The sequence below is a fragment of the Ranitomeya variabilis genome, chromosome 2, assembly GCF_051348905.1.
Source record: "Ranitomeya variabilis isolate aRanVar5 chromosome 2, aRanVar5.hap1, whole genome shotgun sequence".
Classification (NCBI taxonomy): Eukaryota; Metazoa; Chordata; class Amphibia; order Anura; family Dendrobatidae; genus Ranitomeya; species Ranitomeya variabilis.
The window spans coordinates 20986604-21004494 of NC_135233.1; the positions used below are offsets into that span (position 1 = coordinate 20986604).

A 17891-nucleotide genomic window follows, 5' to 3' on the forward strand; every position below is an offset into this window, starting at 1 on the left:
AGCAAAAAGGGTTTAGGGGATCACAGCTGATGCCGGTCTCAGTCAGAGACATGCAGCTTTGGATGTGACTGGAGTATAATAATAATGCTCAACAAGTGGCACCATGATTGTAGGGAGATTCTTATAAAATATTTTGTGCTGATGTCTTTGATTGTTCTCGTCATCTTTTCGGAGGCGGATGCAGAATTCCAAATCTCCTGCATCTATATTAGAAAAAAGTTCTGCCTTCTTCCACCACTAGGGGGCGCGTATTGTTGTCTGGTCACGGATTCATTTTACTGCACATCTGAGAGCTGACCACTATAGAAAGATACAATGCCATTTTGTATTACGTTAATGTCGTATTGATGGGTCATAAAAGGGACTTGAAATGTTTGAATCCGTCGGGCGCCGGTCCCGGAACAGATTTTACAGGTCACTGATGTGATTTTATGTTTCTGTCTTTAGATTTCAAAACTGGATCTTGTCGAGAAAGAAATGGAAGAGATAGCGACAAAGCTAAAAACAAATCGACAAGGTAATAAATATTGGAGGCCCCACCCTAAATGATATTGGTCTGGGCTCCCTCTAATATAGGAGGGATTAACAATAGCAACCCTATTTCCCAGCCAGATAATAATAATAAAAAAAATATAAAAAATATAAAGAAAAATATAAACAGCCAGGCAGAGAAAATTGAAATTGCTAAAAAAATGGATTGGCTAACCACTCGGGGCGTAAAAATAACAAGACAAAAAACCACTATATAGGAGTTAAACAAAATATATATAGATAGATATATAATAAGACAATATATACAAAATAAGTACAATAAAATATGCCTTTATTATATATTCTTGGCAGACAATGGCACAAACAATGTGCCCGTACTTGAAAGTAATAAATACCATAAAAATGTTCAAATACATATATATTACAAAACATAAATGGAAATAGCAAAAAAGCAGATGAAAAAAGGGGGGATAAAATAGAAATCATATAAGATATTCTGCAACCATCTGAAAAAATAGGACAATGGTGTGCGCATATAATCAGTCCCACAGAAAAAAAAAAAAAAAAAAAAATATATATATATATATATATATATATATATATATATATATATATATATATATATATATATATATAGTCAACAGTATATGTGTAATGGACATTAATCAGTATTCACTTAAGTGTAATGTGAAGCGAAAGTGCATGTGCAATATAAAAATATATTTGATACAAAGAATCAAAAAGATGACAGTACAGTCAAAAAAGGTGCAAATAACGAAAGTTAGTTTAATATAATATATACATATATTTATATCTATACTCAGTGCGCACACCAAGACTGTACATAAATTCAAAGATGGTGTATACCTTTTAATGCCCGACTTTCGAAGTACAGCGCACCCCAACGCGCGTTTCGGATAATCCTTCGTCAGCCCCTGACACAGGATTATCCGAAACGCGCAACACCACCGGACACCACAAAGGTACGGACCTACTCCTCCCAAATTCCTGCCAGGGTTCACCATGAACAAATAATGGAAAGTGAAGGTTCTACTGGAACCCACAAATGGACGTCGGCGCTACTTCATCCTTTATTGATCCGCGTGTGCAATAGACTCGTTTCAGAGCCGGACCTTCCCTTTTGTTGGAAAACGCCAGTAACTCCAGTTTGGCATACTGCTTTTCTTTTTTCTGATGATGGTCAATCTCCAAAATGCATTTTTTACTGCAGAGCTGGATAAATAAAAGTTCATGGAGGCACCGCGGTGTTAGTGACTATAACAAGGAGGGTGACAAATGTCTGGTCACCACCGTGGTGGGAATTGAGTCACGTGGCGTGATCGCTCGTGTCCCATTATAACCGAGAGCTCCCAGATGTCGGAGCATTCAGATTCTCCGTCGTACCGATTGTGACTGACCTGGTGTCTCTCACCTGCCTTTCCCCCCAGATGAAGCCCAGACGTCCACCCAAGACTCCCTGGACGCCTTCATGACTGAAATAAAATCCGGCTCCTCTTTCGATAGCGTGACTCGCAAGAAGCTTCACATACAATCCTTGGAGCTGAAGAAGGAGCAGCAGAGGCTAAAGAGCCTCATAAAGATCGTTCAGCCAACCAGACTCCCTGAGCTCAAGCCTGGGTAAGTGACAGCCATTAAAGGGAACCTTGCAGAAGACTGATGGTACCCGAAACACAGGCATCATGAATCGTGGACAGTGGCGTCATTGCAGCCAAGGGTAGTTTACTAGTCACAAGGCCAGTCCATCGAGACTTCTCTTCTCGCCCCGGTTCCAACGACTGACAGGTCTCTCCCAAAGGAGAAGCCACTGGGACTGGCCTCTAGTACTGGTCATCTGAGACCCATGGCTCCCGGCCTCTAGTACTGGTCATCTGAGACCCATGGCCCCCGGCCTCTAGTACTTGTCATCTGAGACCCATGGCCCCCGGCCTCTAGTACTGGTCATCTGAGACCCATGGCCCCCGGCCTCTAGTACTTGTCATCTGAGATTCATAGCCCCCGGCCTCTAGTACTGGTTATCTGAGACCCATGGTCCCCGGCCTCTTGTACTGGCCATCTGAGACTCATGGTCCCCGGCCTCTTGTACTGGCCATCTGAGACTCATGGTCCCCGGCCTCTTGTACTGGTCATCTGAGACCCATGTCCCCCTGGCCTCTAGTACTGGTCATCTGAGACTCATGGCCCCCGGCCTCTAGTACTGGTCCTCTGAGACTCTTGGTCCCCGGCCTCTAGTACTGGCCATCTGAGACCCATGGCCCCCAGCCTCTAGTACTGGCCATCTGAGACTCATGGCCCCCGGCCTCTAGTACTGGTCATCTGAGACCCATGGCCCCCGGCCTCTAGTACTGGTCCTCTGAGACTCTTGGTCCCCGGCCTCTAGTACTGGCCATCTGAGACTCATGGCCCCCGGCCTCTAGTACTGGCCATCTGAGACCCATGGCCCCCGGCCTCTAATACTGGCCATCTGAGACTCATGGTCCCCGCCTTTAGTACTGGCCATCTGAGACTCATGGTCCCCGGCCTCTAGTACTGGCCATCTGAGACTCATGGCCCCCGGCCTCTAGTACTGGCCATCTGAGACTCATGGCCCCCGGCCTCTAGTACTGGCCATCTGAGACTCATGGCCCCCGGCCTCTAGTACTGGCCATCTGAGACTCTCAGTCCTCGGCCTCTAGTACTGGCCATCTGAGACTCATGGCCCCCGGCCTCTAGTACTGGCCATCTGAGACCCATGGCCCCCGGCCTCTAGTACTGGCCATCTGAGACTCATGGCCCCCGCCTTTAGTACTGGCCATCTGAGACTCATGGTCCCCGGCCTCTAGTACTGGCCATCTGAGACTCATGGTCCCCGGCCTCTAGTACTGGCCATCTGAGACTCATGGTCCCCGGCCTCTAGTACTGGCCATCTTAGACTCTCAGTCCTCGGCCTCTAGTACTGGCCATCTGAGACTCATGACACATAGGGACAGACCCTAAATGTTTTATTACACAGAAGCAAATTACGGCATATTCCATCACACCTCTAAATACTCTGCGCTGCTGGGGAGCCGGTCACTATGTCACTATATTGATCATTTGCTAGAATTTAGCACATTTGTGTCCTGAAATACTCTGTGCTGCTGGGCTGCGTCGGTCACATTACAGATCCGTCCTAGGTAACGTTACATGGTGGACAAGTAACTGACCGAGCGTTAGTGAAACCTGACCTTGTCATTTCAGCCCTGCATCTCAAGACCCAAAAATGAAGAAGCTGACGTTACCAATGTTTGGGGCGATGAAAGGAGGAAGCAAATTCAAGCTGAAAACCGGGACGGTCGGGGTAAGAGGCGCAGTGTGGCTGCAGGTTCATAGTCGGCGCTGGTGAGATTGAGATCTGAGCAAAAGTAGGAAAATCGATTATTCCAAAGTCCTGAATTTAAAGGGATAGTCCGGCTCTGCTGTATCGGTACGTGAGCTGGGTCAGTGCGGTCAGAAACCCACAACGATATCCGCTGGTGTCGCCCCCCCCAGCCCTCTAATGTAGACGGGACATCACTGGCTTCATTACTTGTGTCTGTTTCTAGGAAAGCTGGGTGGCTACCAAAGTGCTGATACGTCAGGTCAAGTCACCTTTAAAGGCTTTTTCCACTGTTAGAGATGTTATTGACTGCTGCAGCCAATCACAGCTTGTGCCGTCTACATGAGCTGCCGTGGTGATGTGAGCTGGCGAGTGATATCACTGCTAAAGCCAGTCACTGAAAACGGGGAATTGACGTATTGCAAGCGCCGCCCCCGGGAAGGTGATGACTACCGGAGCTTATTAGACATTTCAGGAAACGTGGGCTCCGGGAGACCCCTTTATTCCCATTTACAGGCCCTTGTATGAGCCACATTACATAGACCGTGGCTCTGATAATGCGCACTGATGCTCTTCGGAAAGTGGTCCATCCATATGACAGCGCCAATCTGGGTTCTGCGATTGCTTTGTACCATCCAGTAAAGTAGATCTGCCCTTCAGGACCCTGGGAAAGCTGGGTGACCACCCTTATGTTACAGTAATGGTTTCCCCAGATATTTTCCTCTAGTGCATCGGACGGTCCGACATGGTCTAAAGTACTGGTACCCGCCAGAATTCCTGTACATCAACTTGTATTCAGCTAAATGGGGAACTACAAGTCCCAGCCAGCTCTGCACATTAGATTAGCAGTGACTAAGACCCCTCCATATGTTGAATAATTGGATATTAGTATATTCCTGTGTTACAGAAGCTGCCCCCAAAACGGACCGACCTTCCCTCCAGCCTGTTAACCATGAAAGGTGACGATAACGAGCCAGAAGAGGAGGAGGATGAAGATGACAACATGGAGACCGCCAGCCGCACAGAGAATCGACCGGTACAGAGCGAAACCATGGAGCGCATCCCGGAAAACCGCCACCACCCTACCCAGGGAAATGAAGGTACTCCATGCCTGTGAACCTCCTCCAGGACTGGGGCATTGTGATGAACTTTCTCACTATTTTTAACCCCAAAACATTAAAACGGCGACCAGATATAAGGGTGTAGCGCCCCCCTGAATTGGAAAATCTCTGAGGCTCCAGCTACCGGGGGTAGCTGAGACAATGGACAAGCACGGTCAGAGACAATCTTACCGGTCTCTGATCAGCGATCACGTAAAAAAAAAAGCAAAAAACTGTGATCCGGTTAAAAAATGATTTCTCTGTCCTCTGACATGATATAACATATCAGAGGAAAGAGAAATTATGACCCTGAGCCCCCCACTGTACCTTTTAACCGGATCCATGATCCCCCTCCTTTCCCCCCTCCTTTTGCTGCTGAAAGAAAAAGGCAGCTTCATGCGCAGTGTGCCTGCCAGAATCTTGTAGGGTTAGATTAGGTTTAGGTCCAAGAATTAATTGCCCACCATACAAATTTATATTCCCATCAATGTATTTCCCAAAAACCCACTGCCTTTAACTACTGTTCCTGGATCCCCACAAATGTCCCTGAAATGAAAAGATTTTCGGGCATTACCCTCAACATGGGATTAGTTAAAAAAAAAAAATCACACTCCGCGCCTACTGGGCAACACAAATCTGTCCACATCACCCCTGTATATGTGGTTGTCATGTCCTGAGCCCACTATGAATGCTGCATTCGACGAGTCCTTGATGAGTTTAAAGGGCCGTCTGCCATTTAGATCATTCCTCCCCTTCAAATATGGCATCAAGCTCTATAAAATGTGCAAGAGCACAACAGGGTAGACGTGCACCGTCCTAATAAATGACGGTAGGGACCAAAAGTTAGCTCCCAAAACTGCCCCAGACAATTGGCATCCCATTTAAAATTGTCTGGGAGCTAATGACTCCCGTTTCTCCATCAAGGTTATACCACGTGTATACCGACCACTACTACACGAGTATCCCCCTATACAAATCCCGCCACGCTGCAGGGGCCTGTGGGACAGTCAGGGAAAAACAGTGGGGTTCCCATCACAGATGGTGTCCAGACGTTTGGAGAGGGGGGGCGTCATTCTCACTCGCAAGTGACCAACTTTTTGCAGCGAAGCAGAATGATATGTGCTGACCGCGCTGTATGCGGACCCCACTGTGACCGACAGAGACGGGGTCACCACCATGGACAAGGAAAACTCAGTCTGCATCATAGATTACAATAAATATATGCAAGGCGTTGACTTGTCGGACCAGGTGCTGCAACCGTATCGGGTGAAGCGTAACCGAGGGCCTAGTGGCATCCTACCTCATCCAGATTATTACCTACAGCAGCTTCATCCTCTATATAAAGTCACAAGGAGCGCTGACATGGCTGCAGTTCCAGGAGAAAATTGTAGTGTCTCAAGAGGCAGCCTGCGAGTCAGAGGATGTCTGGGGACTATCAAAGCGACATTGTATTCGCCTTGTCCCTGCCGCTCCCACCCAAAACCGGCCACAAAAAAAGATGATGTCTGGTTTGTAGGAAGCACGGTAGAAGGAGTGATTCCCGCTATTATTGTCCCATGTGCCCATTCCAACCTGGCCTTTGTATCTCCCCCTGTTTGAAACTGTATCACACAAACTTTCTATTATTAATTTGACATGAATAAAGCTAAATTATGTGGTAGCATCTTTTATTATATATATGTATATATGATCTCACCCCCCCCAATGGCGGTGGTCATTTTGTCCTTTCTCATTCTCGGGTCCTCTACCAGAGGCCTGGTTGTTTGAGGGTTCTGTGCAGGATCTTAGTTGTTCCCAGCATTGCGCTTTTCTGGACAAAGAGCTTAGATGTTGCTCCTGGGATTTGTTGCAGCCATTTTCCCAACTTAGGGGTCACTGCTCCTAGTGCTCCTATCACCACTGGAATCACTGTTGCCTTCACCTTCCACATCTTCTCCAGTTTTCCTTTGAGGTCCTGGTATTTCTCCAGCTTCTCATATTCCGTGTTTCTGTTGTTGCTATCACTTGGCGCTGCTGCATCTATTATCATTGCTGTCTTCTGATCCTTGTCTACTATCACACTGTCTGGTTGGTTAGCCAACACCTGCTTATCCGTCTGGATCTTGTAGTCCCACAGGATTTTAGCCCTTTCATTCTCCACCACTTTTTCTGGGGTCGCCCATCTGGACTTAGGGGGACTTAGCCCATATGCTGTGCAGATGTTCCTGTATACAATTCCCGCTACTTAGTTGTGGCATTCGGTTTACGCTGTTCTTGCATTTTGCATCCTGCCATTGTGTGTTGGATGGTTTCTGAGGTTTCTTTGCATAGTCTGCACCTTGGGTCTTGTCTTGTGTGGTAGATTCCTGCTTCTATGAATCCGGTACTTAGTGCTCGCTCTTGTGCTGCTATGATTAGGGCCTCTGTGCTGTCTCGGAGTCCAGCTTTCTCCAACCATTGGTAGGATTTCTCCCTGTCGGCCACCTCCATTATCTGTCCATGGTATGTCCCATGCAGCGGCTGTCTTGCCATAGATCTTCATGTTCCTGTTCCTCCTTCCAGATCTGTTGTTACTGCCTTAGGCTTTCTCTCAGCATCTCATCTTTTGGTGCCATTTTTCTGATGTATTCCTGGATACTCCTGGTTTCATCCGTGATGGTGGCTTGGATGCTCGTCAAGCCTCGACCACCCTCCTTTCTGTTGGTATACCATCTTTAGGTTTCAGACTTAGGGTGGAGACCTCCATGTATTGTGAGGAGCTTTTGTGTCTTCACATCTGCAGCTTCCATCTCTTCTTTTGGCCAGCACACTATGCCAGCAGGGTATCTGATAACTAGTAGGGCATATGTATTGATGGCGCGGATTTTATTCTTCCCATTGAGCTGGCTCTTCAGGACCTGTCTTACCCTTTGATGGTATTTGGATGTTGCTGCTTTCCTTACCTCCTTATGGTTACCGTGTGGGATCCCGAGGTACTTGTAGCTTTTCTGTATATCTGCTATATGCCCTGCTGGTAATTCCACGCCATCAGTCTTGACTACCTTGCCTCTCTTTATTACCAACTGGCCAAGGTCTTCACTGTAGATCCTTGTCAGGTGGATATATATTTTACTTCATTTTGCAGATTATAAGACACCGGTTTATAAAACCTACCCAAAATTTTGGGGAGGAACATAGGAAAAAAATGTTGCTTTTTTTAAGAAAATGGTGCATGTTTAATCCGCTTTTGCAGTAGCTTACCTGGGGGGCACTGGTGGTGGAGTGGTGTCCCAGGTGCTAGGGTCGCAGCTGGCAGAGGTAGGAGATGCTGTTGGCACCAGGCTGGTAGGACTGGGTTCGGCAGCGGCAGGAGTCGGGCGACGGTTGCAGGAGCCCCAGGCTGGTACGATGAGGTGTTCAGTGGTGCAGGGGCTCCGTCAACATTTTGTGAAAGCCCGGTGCCACGCATCTGAGTACTCCGGAAAAATGGCCTCTGGAGGCGGCCCATACACAATTAAGATCTCAGTGCTGAGATCTCGGGAGAAGAGATCTCCGTGCCTCCGGTGGCCATTTTCCCGGAGTTCACTGCATAGAAGAGTATGGAAAGTGCGGTGCTTTCAAAAAATGTCGGCGAAGCCCCCGCACCACTGAAACACCTCGTCATACCAGCGTGAGGCCCGCAGCCATCGCCTGACTTCTGCTGCCGCCGCCAGAAGCTTCCAGCAGCGGGGACCCTGGGACCCCGCTACACCACAGCCGGTAAGCTCCACCACGGCTGCAATTAGGATTAGAAGACGCACCCCCATTATTCCTTCAAATTTTATATTTATTATATATTATATTTTTATATTTACAGTTTGAGTCCCAGTAGAGAGGAATTTTTAAGACAATAAACAGAATATTACTCTGTCGCCTCATTGGGGGACACAGGACCATGGGTGTCCACTAGGAGGCGACACTATGCATAATCTGAAAAAGATTAACTGTGGCTCCTCCTGTGCAGTATACACCCCTGGACGGCGTCAGCCTTCTCCAGTTTTTGCTTAGTGTCGCATAGGAGGCACACCTAAGATTTTTTACTCCGTTTTTTTCCAACGGATTACAGATGAAGAAAAGAGGGTCTCCTGTGAGACTCCCGGCATGGCTCCTTCCTCGGCCCCCTATCACGGGGTGCCCGGTTGAAGTAGAGACGGCTATTCCCCATGTTGCTCCTTCCCCAGTCCCTCGGGTGCTGGTTCGAAGTCGAGACTCCCCTCCTTCCCCAATTCCTTTTGGTTTCTGGGTTGAGGTCGAGGCGAGGATAAAGGCCCCTGAAGGTGACATCTGCACCCTCCCTATTCCCCATCTGGGGGCATTAGGTTGAGACGCCTCAGGTAGGGCCTGTACAGGCAGCATTCTACAGCTCCCAGCAATGGGCCAGCACACTGCGCCTGCATCCAGGGACCCCAGCCCAGCTGCGGGCTCCTGTTGGGGCCGGGGGAGTGCAGGCAGGCATGGCACATACAGATACAGGGCTCCCTGCGCCCCTGTCTCTGCGGCAGCACCAGCTCTATACTGCCTCGGGGACCCCTCACCGGGCCCCCCTTCCGATTACAGCCCCACCGCTATCCTGCCTTTAAATCCGGAGGGGTCTGGTTCAGATCCGACCCCCTCCCAGACTTTCGCGCCGGCCTGGAGCCCTTCTGGGCATCAGGCATCTAATTTAGGCCCCGGCTTCGGCCTAGCTGAAGCCACCGCCTCCTCTCCACCCCCCGGCCCGCCTCCCGGATGACAAATATGACACTACAGTGTCAAAAAGGGGGTGGATCGAGACAGAAAGGGCGCGTTTTTACACAGCTTTGCCGCCTTTCTCAGCTCTCCGCCCCCTTCTCCCCCTGCCTCTTCTCCTCGGCGGCCATTTCTACTGCAGCAAGGATTAACCCTGCATCTCCCGGTCAGCAGGACCAGGCAGCCAGTCTCTGGGGGGCACAAGACTAGATCTTCGGCGCTGGACCTAGGGGCATACTGGTGGGGTAAGATCACAGCTGGGTTGCTTTACTCGGCTGTGAATCCATATTACCTATAAGGCTCCCCTATAGGGTTCTCTGCAGTAACGTCCTCTGCATAGCAGCTCTTCTGCACTCTGTGCACTATGCCGGGCTCAAGGTCCAAGAGAACCAGGCAGGACTGCTATTATGCATTCTGTACAGCCTGCGGGACCGCTCTCCCCAGTGGCAGCACGTAACGCACTGCCAGGACTGCATCCAGACTATTGCGTCAGAGCCCCAAGAGGCCCCTGCCAATGCTTCGGTGTCTAATGCCACGCCGGAATGGGTCACTCAGAGGTCGCAATCTATGACGCAGTCTATAGATAACCTAACCTCCATATTGCTTCAGGCTCTGCAGAGTCATGCCTCGGCTATTACCGCTACCCAGCAAAGGGAGAGCTTGACTCAGGAACAGATCGACCTGGCACATCCACGTCTAGGTCAGGACGCAAGCGGACTCATAGGTCAAGTCCATCTGCTTCATCCCATAGCACACGGTCATCCCCTTCTAGGGAGAGACACCGTAGTTCCAAGTCATCTAGACCATCCCCTTCCAGGGGCAGACAATGCAGATCTCCGCAGTCCCCGACCAGAGAAGGTCTCCTCCCCAGGTCACCCAGCAGGGGACGCCTCAGTGATACACAGGATTCGGAAGGCATCTGTGACTCAGACAGGGAAACGGAGGGGTCCCTGGTCCCAATCCCCCCCTATCAATACAGCGCTAGTCGAGGACATAATCTCTTCCATCCATCGGGTGCTGGACATTTCTAATCTTCCACCAGAGGATTTCCTTTGAAGGACCTCTGAAGCCTTCTAAGGTTTTCTCTAACCACCCAGACTTTAAAGCGATCCTTATAGAGCAGCTCTCACAGCCTGAGAAAAAATTTGCTAATCGCAAATATCTGGAGGCAAGGTACCCTTTCCCACAGAAGGACACCAAGGAATGGACAGATCCACCTGAAGTGGACCCCCCAGTCTCTAGACTAGCAGCACAGACCCTCCTTTCACTGCCAGATAGCTCAACCCTCAGGGACGCAGCAGACTGGCAGGTAGAACGCATGGCTCGTTCAATTTTCGAGGCAGCAGGGGCATCTCTGGCTCCCGCGTTCGCCTCAGTTTGGGCTGCCAAGGCCATACTGGCTTGGGCCAAAAATGTACAAGCTCTCCAAGCATCTGCTCCTGAGCTGTTGGACCAAGCGGTTCAAATAGCAGTTGTAGCAGATTACATGCTTCATGCAGCTCTGTATTCAGCAAGGGGTTTAGCGGGGATAGCATCAAACACCATCACGATTCGGCGTATCCTCTGGCTGCGGGAATGGAAAGCCGACGCAGCCTCAAATAAGTCCCTCACGCACCTCCCGTATCTCAGTGGGTGACCTTTCGGTGAAAAGTTGGACACAATGATATCCAACGCCACTGGGGGGGAAGAGTACCTCTGTCCTTCAACTGAAACCTATACACACTTACAAGAAGTGTAACAAAACTGATTCTGATCCTTTCGGAATTCCTCAGGCTGGTCCGTCTCGCATCCAGCACAAAATCGTAACCGTTCCCCACACAGGGAACAACTCATGGTTGACGCAAAGGTCGGACAAGACCTGGCAGTTAAAGCAGGCCAGTCAAAGCCCAAAGGAGGTAAACCTCAGATTTTTTCCTCCTCATGACTCACGGACCACGGAAGACATCCCACCCATAGGCGGCCGACTTTGCTCTTCCAGCAAGTCTGGATGCCTACTACAGAAGACAGGTGGGTCAGGGAACTAGTGTCTTCCGGATACAAGATAGTGTTCAACCTCCAACCCACCGAACCGAGTCTTCCTCTCTGTTCCCCCAAAACCACCAGCCAAGGCTCGTGCCTTCCACCAAGCGGTTCCCTCGCTTCTTCAAGCAGGAGTCATAGTACCGGTTCCCATGGCTGGGCGCTTCCGAGGGTTCTACTCCAATCTATTCGTAGTCCCCAAGAAAGGAGGCAGCGTACGGCCCATACTGGACCTAAAACAACTCAACAAATATGTACGGGTTCGTCGCTTCCGCTGGAGTCCCCTTCGGTCCATCATTGCGTCCATGGAGAAGGGAGAATATCTCGCCTTCATAGAAATACAAGACGCATACCTGCATATACCGATTGCACCTGCTCGTCAAGAGTTTTCTCAGGTTCGCAATCGACCAGGACCACTACCAGTTCGTGTCTTTTCCGTTCGGACTCGCCACAGCTCCCAGAGTATTTACCAAGGTCATGGCAGCCACCATGGACGTCCTGCACTCCAGAGGCATAGTAGTCGTTCCATACCTGGATGTTCTACACATCAAGGCTCCTAGCTTCAAGGACTGCGAGCTCAGCGTCTCAATCACAATCGACACTGAGTCGCATGGGCTGGTTAGTCAACCTACAAAGGTCATCACCAACCCTGAGTCTGTCTCTGACCTTCCTGGGAATGCTATACAACACCTCCAGGGGTCTAGTGCTCTTTCCCAGGCACAAGGCACTGGCTCTCCGCCTAGTTGTTCGCATCCTCTTCCACAAACCCCCTTGATCTCTACGGTTTGCCATGAGTCTTCGGCAGGATGGGGGCAGCAATAGAAGCGGTCCCAATTTGGCCCAGTTTCACCTCAGGCCTCTCCAACTAGCCATTCCCCAGTGGAAGCGACGATGCCCATCAACATCCTGGGAATTCGTGCCATCCTCCTGGCATTGAGGGCCTTCCATCACTTACTGGCAGCCTCTCACATCAGAATACAATCGGACAATGCCACCACTGTGGCTTATGTGAATCACCAAGGCGATGCGAGAAGTGTCACACATCCTCCACTGGGTGGAGGACACAGGCTCGGTTCTCTCGGCAGTCCACATTCCGGGTGTGGACAACTGGGAAGCAGACTTCCTCAGACGACAAGGAATAGATTCGGGAGAGTGGTCTCTCCATCCCGAAATTTTTTGCCAGATCTGCCATCGCTGGGGGACCCCAGATGTGGACCTAATGGCATCCCACTTCAATGCCAAGGTCTCCAACTTCATGGCCAGAACACACGATCCGCTGTCGCTCGGAGCAGACGCTCTGGTTCAGGACTGGACCCAGTTCCAGCTTCTGTACATTTTTCCATCTCTACCCCTGTTATCCAGAGAGGTGAGGAAGATCAAGCAAGAGGGAGTTCCAACCATCCTAATTGCCCGGACTAGCCCAGACGTACATGGTACGCCGACATCGTACAACTCACAGCAGATGCCCCCTGGCGTCTCCCCGACCGCCACGATCTTCTATCACAAGGCCCGTTCTACCACCAGAACTCAGGGGCTCTCAATTTGACGGCGTGGCCCTTGAGACCTGGGAACCATGATCAGGGCACGGAAGCCAGCCTCTGCCAAGATTTATTACCGTACCTGGAAAGCTTTCTTTACCTGGTGCGAATCTCGTGGCCAGACCCCACTCCCTTATTCCCTACCCAAAGTACTTGGCTTTCTCCAATCGGATCTGGAGGCCAGGCTGTCATTGGGATCGCTTAAGAGCCAGGTGTCAGCCCTCTCAGTGCTTTTTCAAAGGCGCATTGCTACCAAGCCGCAAGTAAGGACTTTTCTTCAGGGGGTTTCCCGATTGGTTCCCCCCTACAGACGACCACTAGAAACGTGGGACCTCAACCTGGTCCTGACAGCATTGCAGGAACCACCCTTCGAAACCCTTAAGGAGGTCCCGCTCCGCCTTCTCTCCCAGAAGGTGGTTTTCCTGGTGGCAATCACCTCGCTACGCAGGGTGTCTGAACTGACAGCACTCTCCTGCAGACGGCCCTTCATGGCCTTTCACCAGGACAAGGTAGTTCTTCGTATGGTCCCATCCTTCCTTCCGAAGGTTGTGTCCAACTTCCACCCCAATGAGGAAATTTCACTACCATCCCTTAGTCCGGTCCCGGTTCATAGAGTGGAGAAGGCTCTGCATACGCTTGACCTCGTCAGGGCATTGCGAACATACGTGTCTAGGACTGCGTCCTTCTGGAGGTCTGATTCTCTTTTCCTCCTTCCGGAAGGCGGCCACAAGGGTCTGCCAGCTTCCAAAGCTACCCTTGCCAGGTGGATCAAATCCACCATACAAGAGGCCTACCGCGTTAAGAATTCTCCTCTTCCAGCCGGTATTACGGCACACTCTACACGGGCGGTAGGGGCCTCCTGGGCCATTCGGCACCAGGCTTCGGCACAACAAGTGTGTAAGGCGGCCACTTGGACTAGCCTACACACGTTTACTAAACACTACAGGGTTCATACCCAGTCCTCAGTGGACGCGAGCCTGGGTAGATGTGTTCTGCAGGCGACTGTGCCCTAAGTATAGGGGCCTGTCTGCACAATATTCGTCCATTGCTTCCCACCCAGGGACTGCTTTAGGACGTCCCATGGTCCTGTGTCCCCCAATGAGGCGACAGAGTAAAGGAGATTTTTGTGTACTCACCGTAAAATCTCTTTCTCTTAGCCTCTAATTGGGGGACACAGCTCCCACCCTGTTGCCCTTTCCGGGCTGTTATTACTGTTGAGTTCTCATATTGTTTTCTTGAGCTCGTACATAGTTGCCTTCTTACAGGCATAATTAAGTTATTCATGTTGCGTTCCTCCTACTGCTTTTGCACAAAACTGGAGAAGGCTGATGCCGTCCAGGGGTGTATACTGCAGAGGAGGAGCCACAGTTAATCTTTTTCAGATTATGCATAGTGTTGCCTACTAGTGGACAATAGCATAACACCCATGGTCCTGTGTCCCCCAATTAGAGGCCAAGAGAAAGATGTTACGGTGAGTACACAAAAATCTCCTTTTTGTTATCAGTAAAACACATTTTATCCCATTTCACAATTAATTCCAGGACTTGATCACTCACATAAACGTTTTGGACCATTTATCTTAGTTTGACTGTTATTACAACTTTCCTTTTCATTTATATTATACTAGATTGTGGCCCGATTCTAACGCATCGGGTATTCTATAATATGCATGTCCCCGTAGTATATGGACAATGATGATTCCAGAATTCGCGGCAGACTGTGCCCGTCGCTGATTGGTCGAGGCAACCTTTATGACATCATCGTCGCCATGGCAATTATTATGACATCTACGTCGATACTGTGCCCGTTGCTGATTGGTCGAGGCGAATTCGCGGCAGACTGTGCCCGTCGCTGATTGGTCGAGGCAACCTTTATGACATCATCGTCGCCATGCTGTGCCCGTCGCTAGATTGTGGCCCGATTCTAACGCATCGGGTATTCTAGAATATGCATGTCCCCGTAGTATATGGACAATGATGATTCCGACTGTGCCCGTCGCTGATTGGTCGAGGCAACCTTTTTGACATAATCGTCGCCATGGCAACCATTATGACATCTACGTCGATACTGTGCCCGTCGCTGATTGGTCGAGGCATGGCGGCCTCGACCAATCAGACGCGGGATTTCCATTATGACATCATCGTCGCCATGCTATGCCCGTCGCTGATTGGTCGAGGCCCAGGCGGCCTCGACCAATCAGAGAATGAATAAATGGGACAGACAGACGGAAAAACCCTTAGACAATTATATATATATCGATATATAGATATTTAGGTTGGTGATCCGGGCTTGATCACCTTAGTGGAGGATCTCTAATAATCAGGATGTTCCGTACATATACACTGTGCGACTTACTGTCTGGCTCTCGCCAAGCCTCCTGTACCAGACAATACTTTCCGGATTCTGCAGGGGATCGGTTATTTTGTGCACATAGTGTTTCTTACCTTGGTTGGCGGGAGCCTATTATGGGGTACTACGTCTTTTGACACATTGTCTCTCACATTGGGATTGATTGAGCTGAATGGGGGGTCGGCTTATACTCGAGTATATACGGTAAATATATTTATTTATTATTCATTCCACTTTGCATTAAATCCTGTGTAGCAACTGAAGGGTTAAAAAAAATCCAGACAACAGCTCTGAAGTACTGGAGGGGTGCAGTTTTTAGAATGGTGCCACTTTTGGTGAGTTTCCTATATACAGGCCCCTCAAAGTCCATTTAAATCTGAGCAGGTCTCTAAAAAAACAGGTTCTGTAAATTTGTTGAAAAAAATGAGAAATCGCTGCTAAAGTTTTAACCCTTCTAACTTCTTAACAAAAAAAAAAAATGTTTCAAAAATTATGCAGATGTAAAGTAGACATGTGGGAAATGTTAAAGGGGAAGCTGTCCTCAGTATTGTGCTCAGTGACCACAGACAGTGTCAGGTCGGCGCCGTTATACTGATTACACTGATACCTGGTGATGAAATCCGTCTTGTGGTTGTTGTTTATTTAAACTTTATTTTCAGTTTTTAGTTAATGATATGCTCGTGCTCCAGGGCGGGGAATGCTCTGATTTACGTATTCATACTGATGGCTTTTGAGAGGTCACTGACCCTTATTTTATTCTGCATTGAATTATGGTTTGAAAAAGAAAATTAGAATTCACATTCATCAGGCAGGTGGCAGCGCTGTACCATGATACGGTGGATAATATGCCTGTTTTTGTTATTTAGACAAAGTTTTGTTGTTAAAATATATATATATATATATTAATCAAAATGGTGCCGGCGGCTGCACGGTACCATCTGTTGCATTCAGATATATGCTACTGTGCAGGTGGCGGCAGTGCCATCTTGACGGAGCCATTTTTTTTTTTCCTGTAGCAAAATAGCACCACCTGCGCAGTGGCATGTATCGGAATGCAGTAGGATGGCACTGCTCAGCCACCGGCGCCGTTTTGATTAATACATATATTTTTTAAAACCAAACTATATGTCTAAATAACATGAAAGCAGGCATATTCTCCACCGTATCATGCTACAGCGCTGCTACCTGCCTGATGAATGTGACGTTTTGGGTTTTTTCAAACCATATTTCTAAGCAGAATAAAATAGGGGTCAGTGACCTCTCATAAGCCATTAGTATGAATATGTAAGCAGAGCACCACATGAAGACCCCCACATCCCCCCGCCCCGGACCACGAGCATATCATTAACTGAAAACTATAAATAAAAATTAAACAACAACCACAAGACGGATTTCATCACCAGGTCTCATTGTAATCAGTATAACGGCGCCGACCTGACACTGTTTAGTTACCGAGTGGAGGCGGTGCAGCCATCAGTGCTTTTCATGATGCAGACGTATGCAACGTCCCATCACCTGTTCTCATGTTGTTGCAGCTCCTGATATGGAAGAGAAAATCCAAAGTGAAGAGCCAAAGAGAAAATCAGAGGCCCCCAGTGCCAGTCTGAGGGCTCCGAAGGGCCACAGTCCTCCTGGTAAGCAACAAAACTAAAATCACTCTCATAAAATGTCATTCACTGTGTGTAGAATATACAGGTGCTTCTCACAAAATCATCAAAAAGTTCATTTATTTCATTTCTTCAATACAAAAAGTGAAACTCATATATTACTGTATATAGAGTCATTACCACAGAGTGATCTATTTCACGTGTTTATTTCTGTTAATGTCGATGATTATGGCTTACAGCCAATGAAAACCCAAAAGTCATTAACTCAGTAAATTAGAATAATTAACAAAAACACCTGTAAAGGCTCCTAAGTGTTTATAAAGGTCCCTTAGTCTGTTTCAGTAGCTCCACAATCATGGGGAAGACTGCTGACTGACAGATGTCCAGAAGGCGTCACTGACAAACTCCACAAGGAGGGGAAGCCACAAAAGGTCATTGCTGAAGAAGCCGGCTGTTCACAGAGTGCTGTATCCAAGCATATTAATGGAAAGTGGAGTGGAAGGAAAAAGTGTGGTAGAAAAAGGTGCACAAGCAAACGGGATAACCGCAGCCTGGAAAGGATTGTTAAGAAAAGGCCATTCAGAAATGTGGGGGAGATTCACAGGGAGCGGACTGCTGCTGGAGTCATTGCTTCACCACACACAGACCTATCAGGACATGGGCTACAAGTGTCACATTCCTTGTGTCAGCCACTGATGACCAATAG

At 48.8% G+C, this 17891-nt stretch overlaps 1 protein-coding gene across 3 annotated transcripts in view; it reads left to right on the plus strand.

Annotated features, from left to right (window-relative positions):
- The window catches only part of SLC4A1AP (solute carrier family 4 member 1 adaptor protein), a 38515-nt gene that overhangs the window by 10919 nt on the left and 9705 nt on the right, over positions 1-17891 (plus strand). Inside the window, exons 7-11 of one of the 3 annotated variants that reach the window (XM_077282067.1) lie at positions 448-517; positions 1941-2130; positions 3730-3829; positions 4737-4947; positions 17114-17212. In XM_077282067.1, coding sequence (XP_077138182.1) covers positions 448-517; positions 1941-2130; positions 3730-3829; positions 4737-4947; positions 17114-17212 — 670 coding nt within the window. The remainder of the gene's footprint in view (positions 1-447; positions 518-1940; positions 2131-3729; positions 3830-4736; positions 4948-17113; positions 17213-17891) is intronic. The other 2 variants (XM_077282068.1, XM_077282069.1) reach the window with 2 other exon arrangements.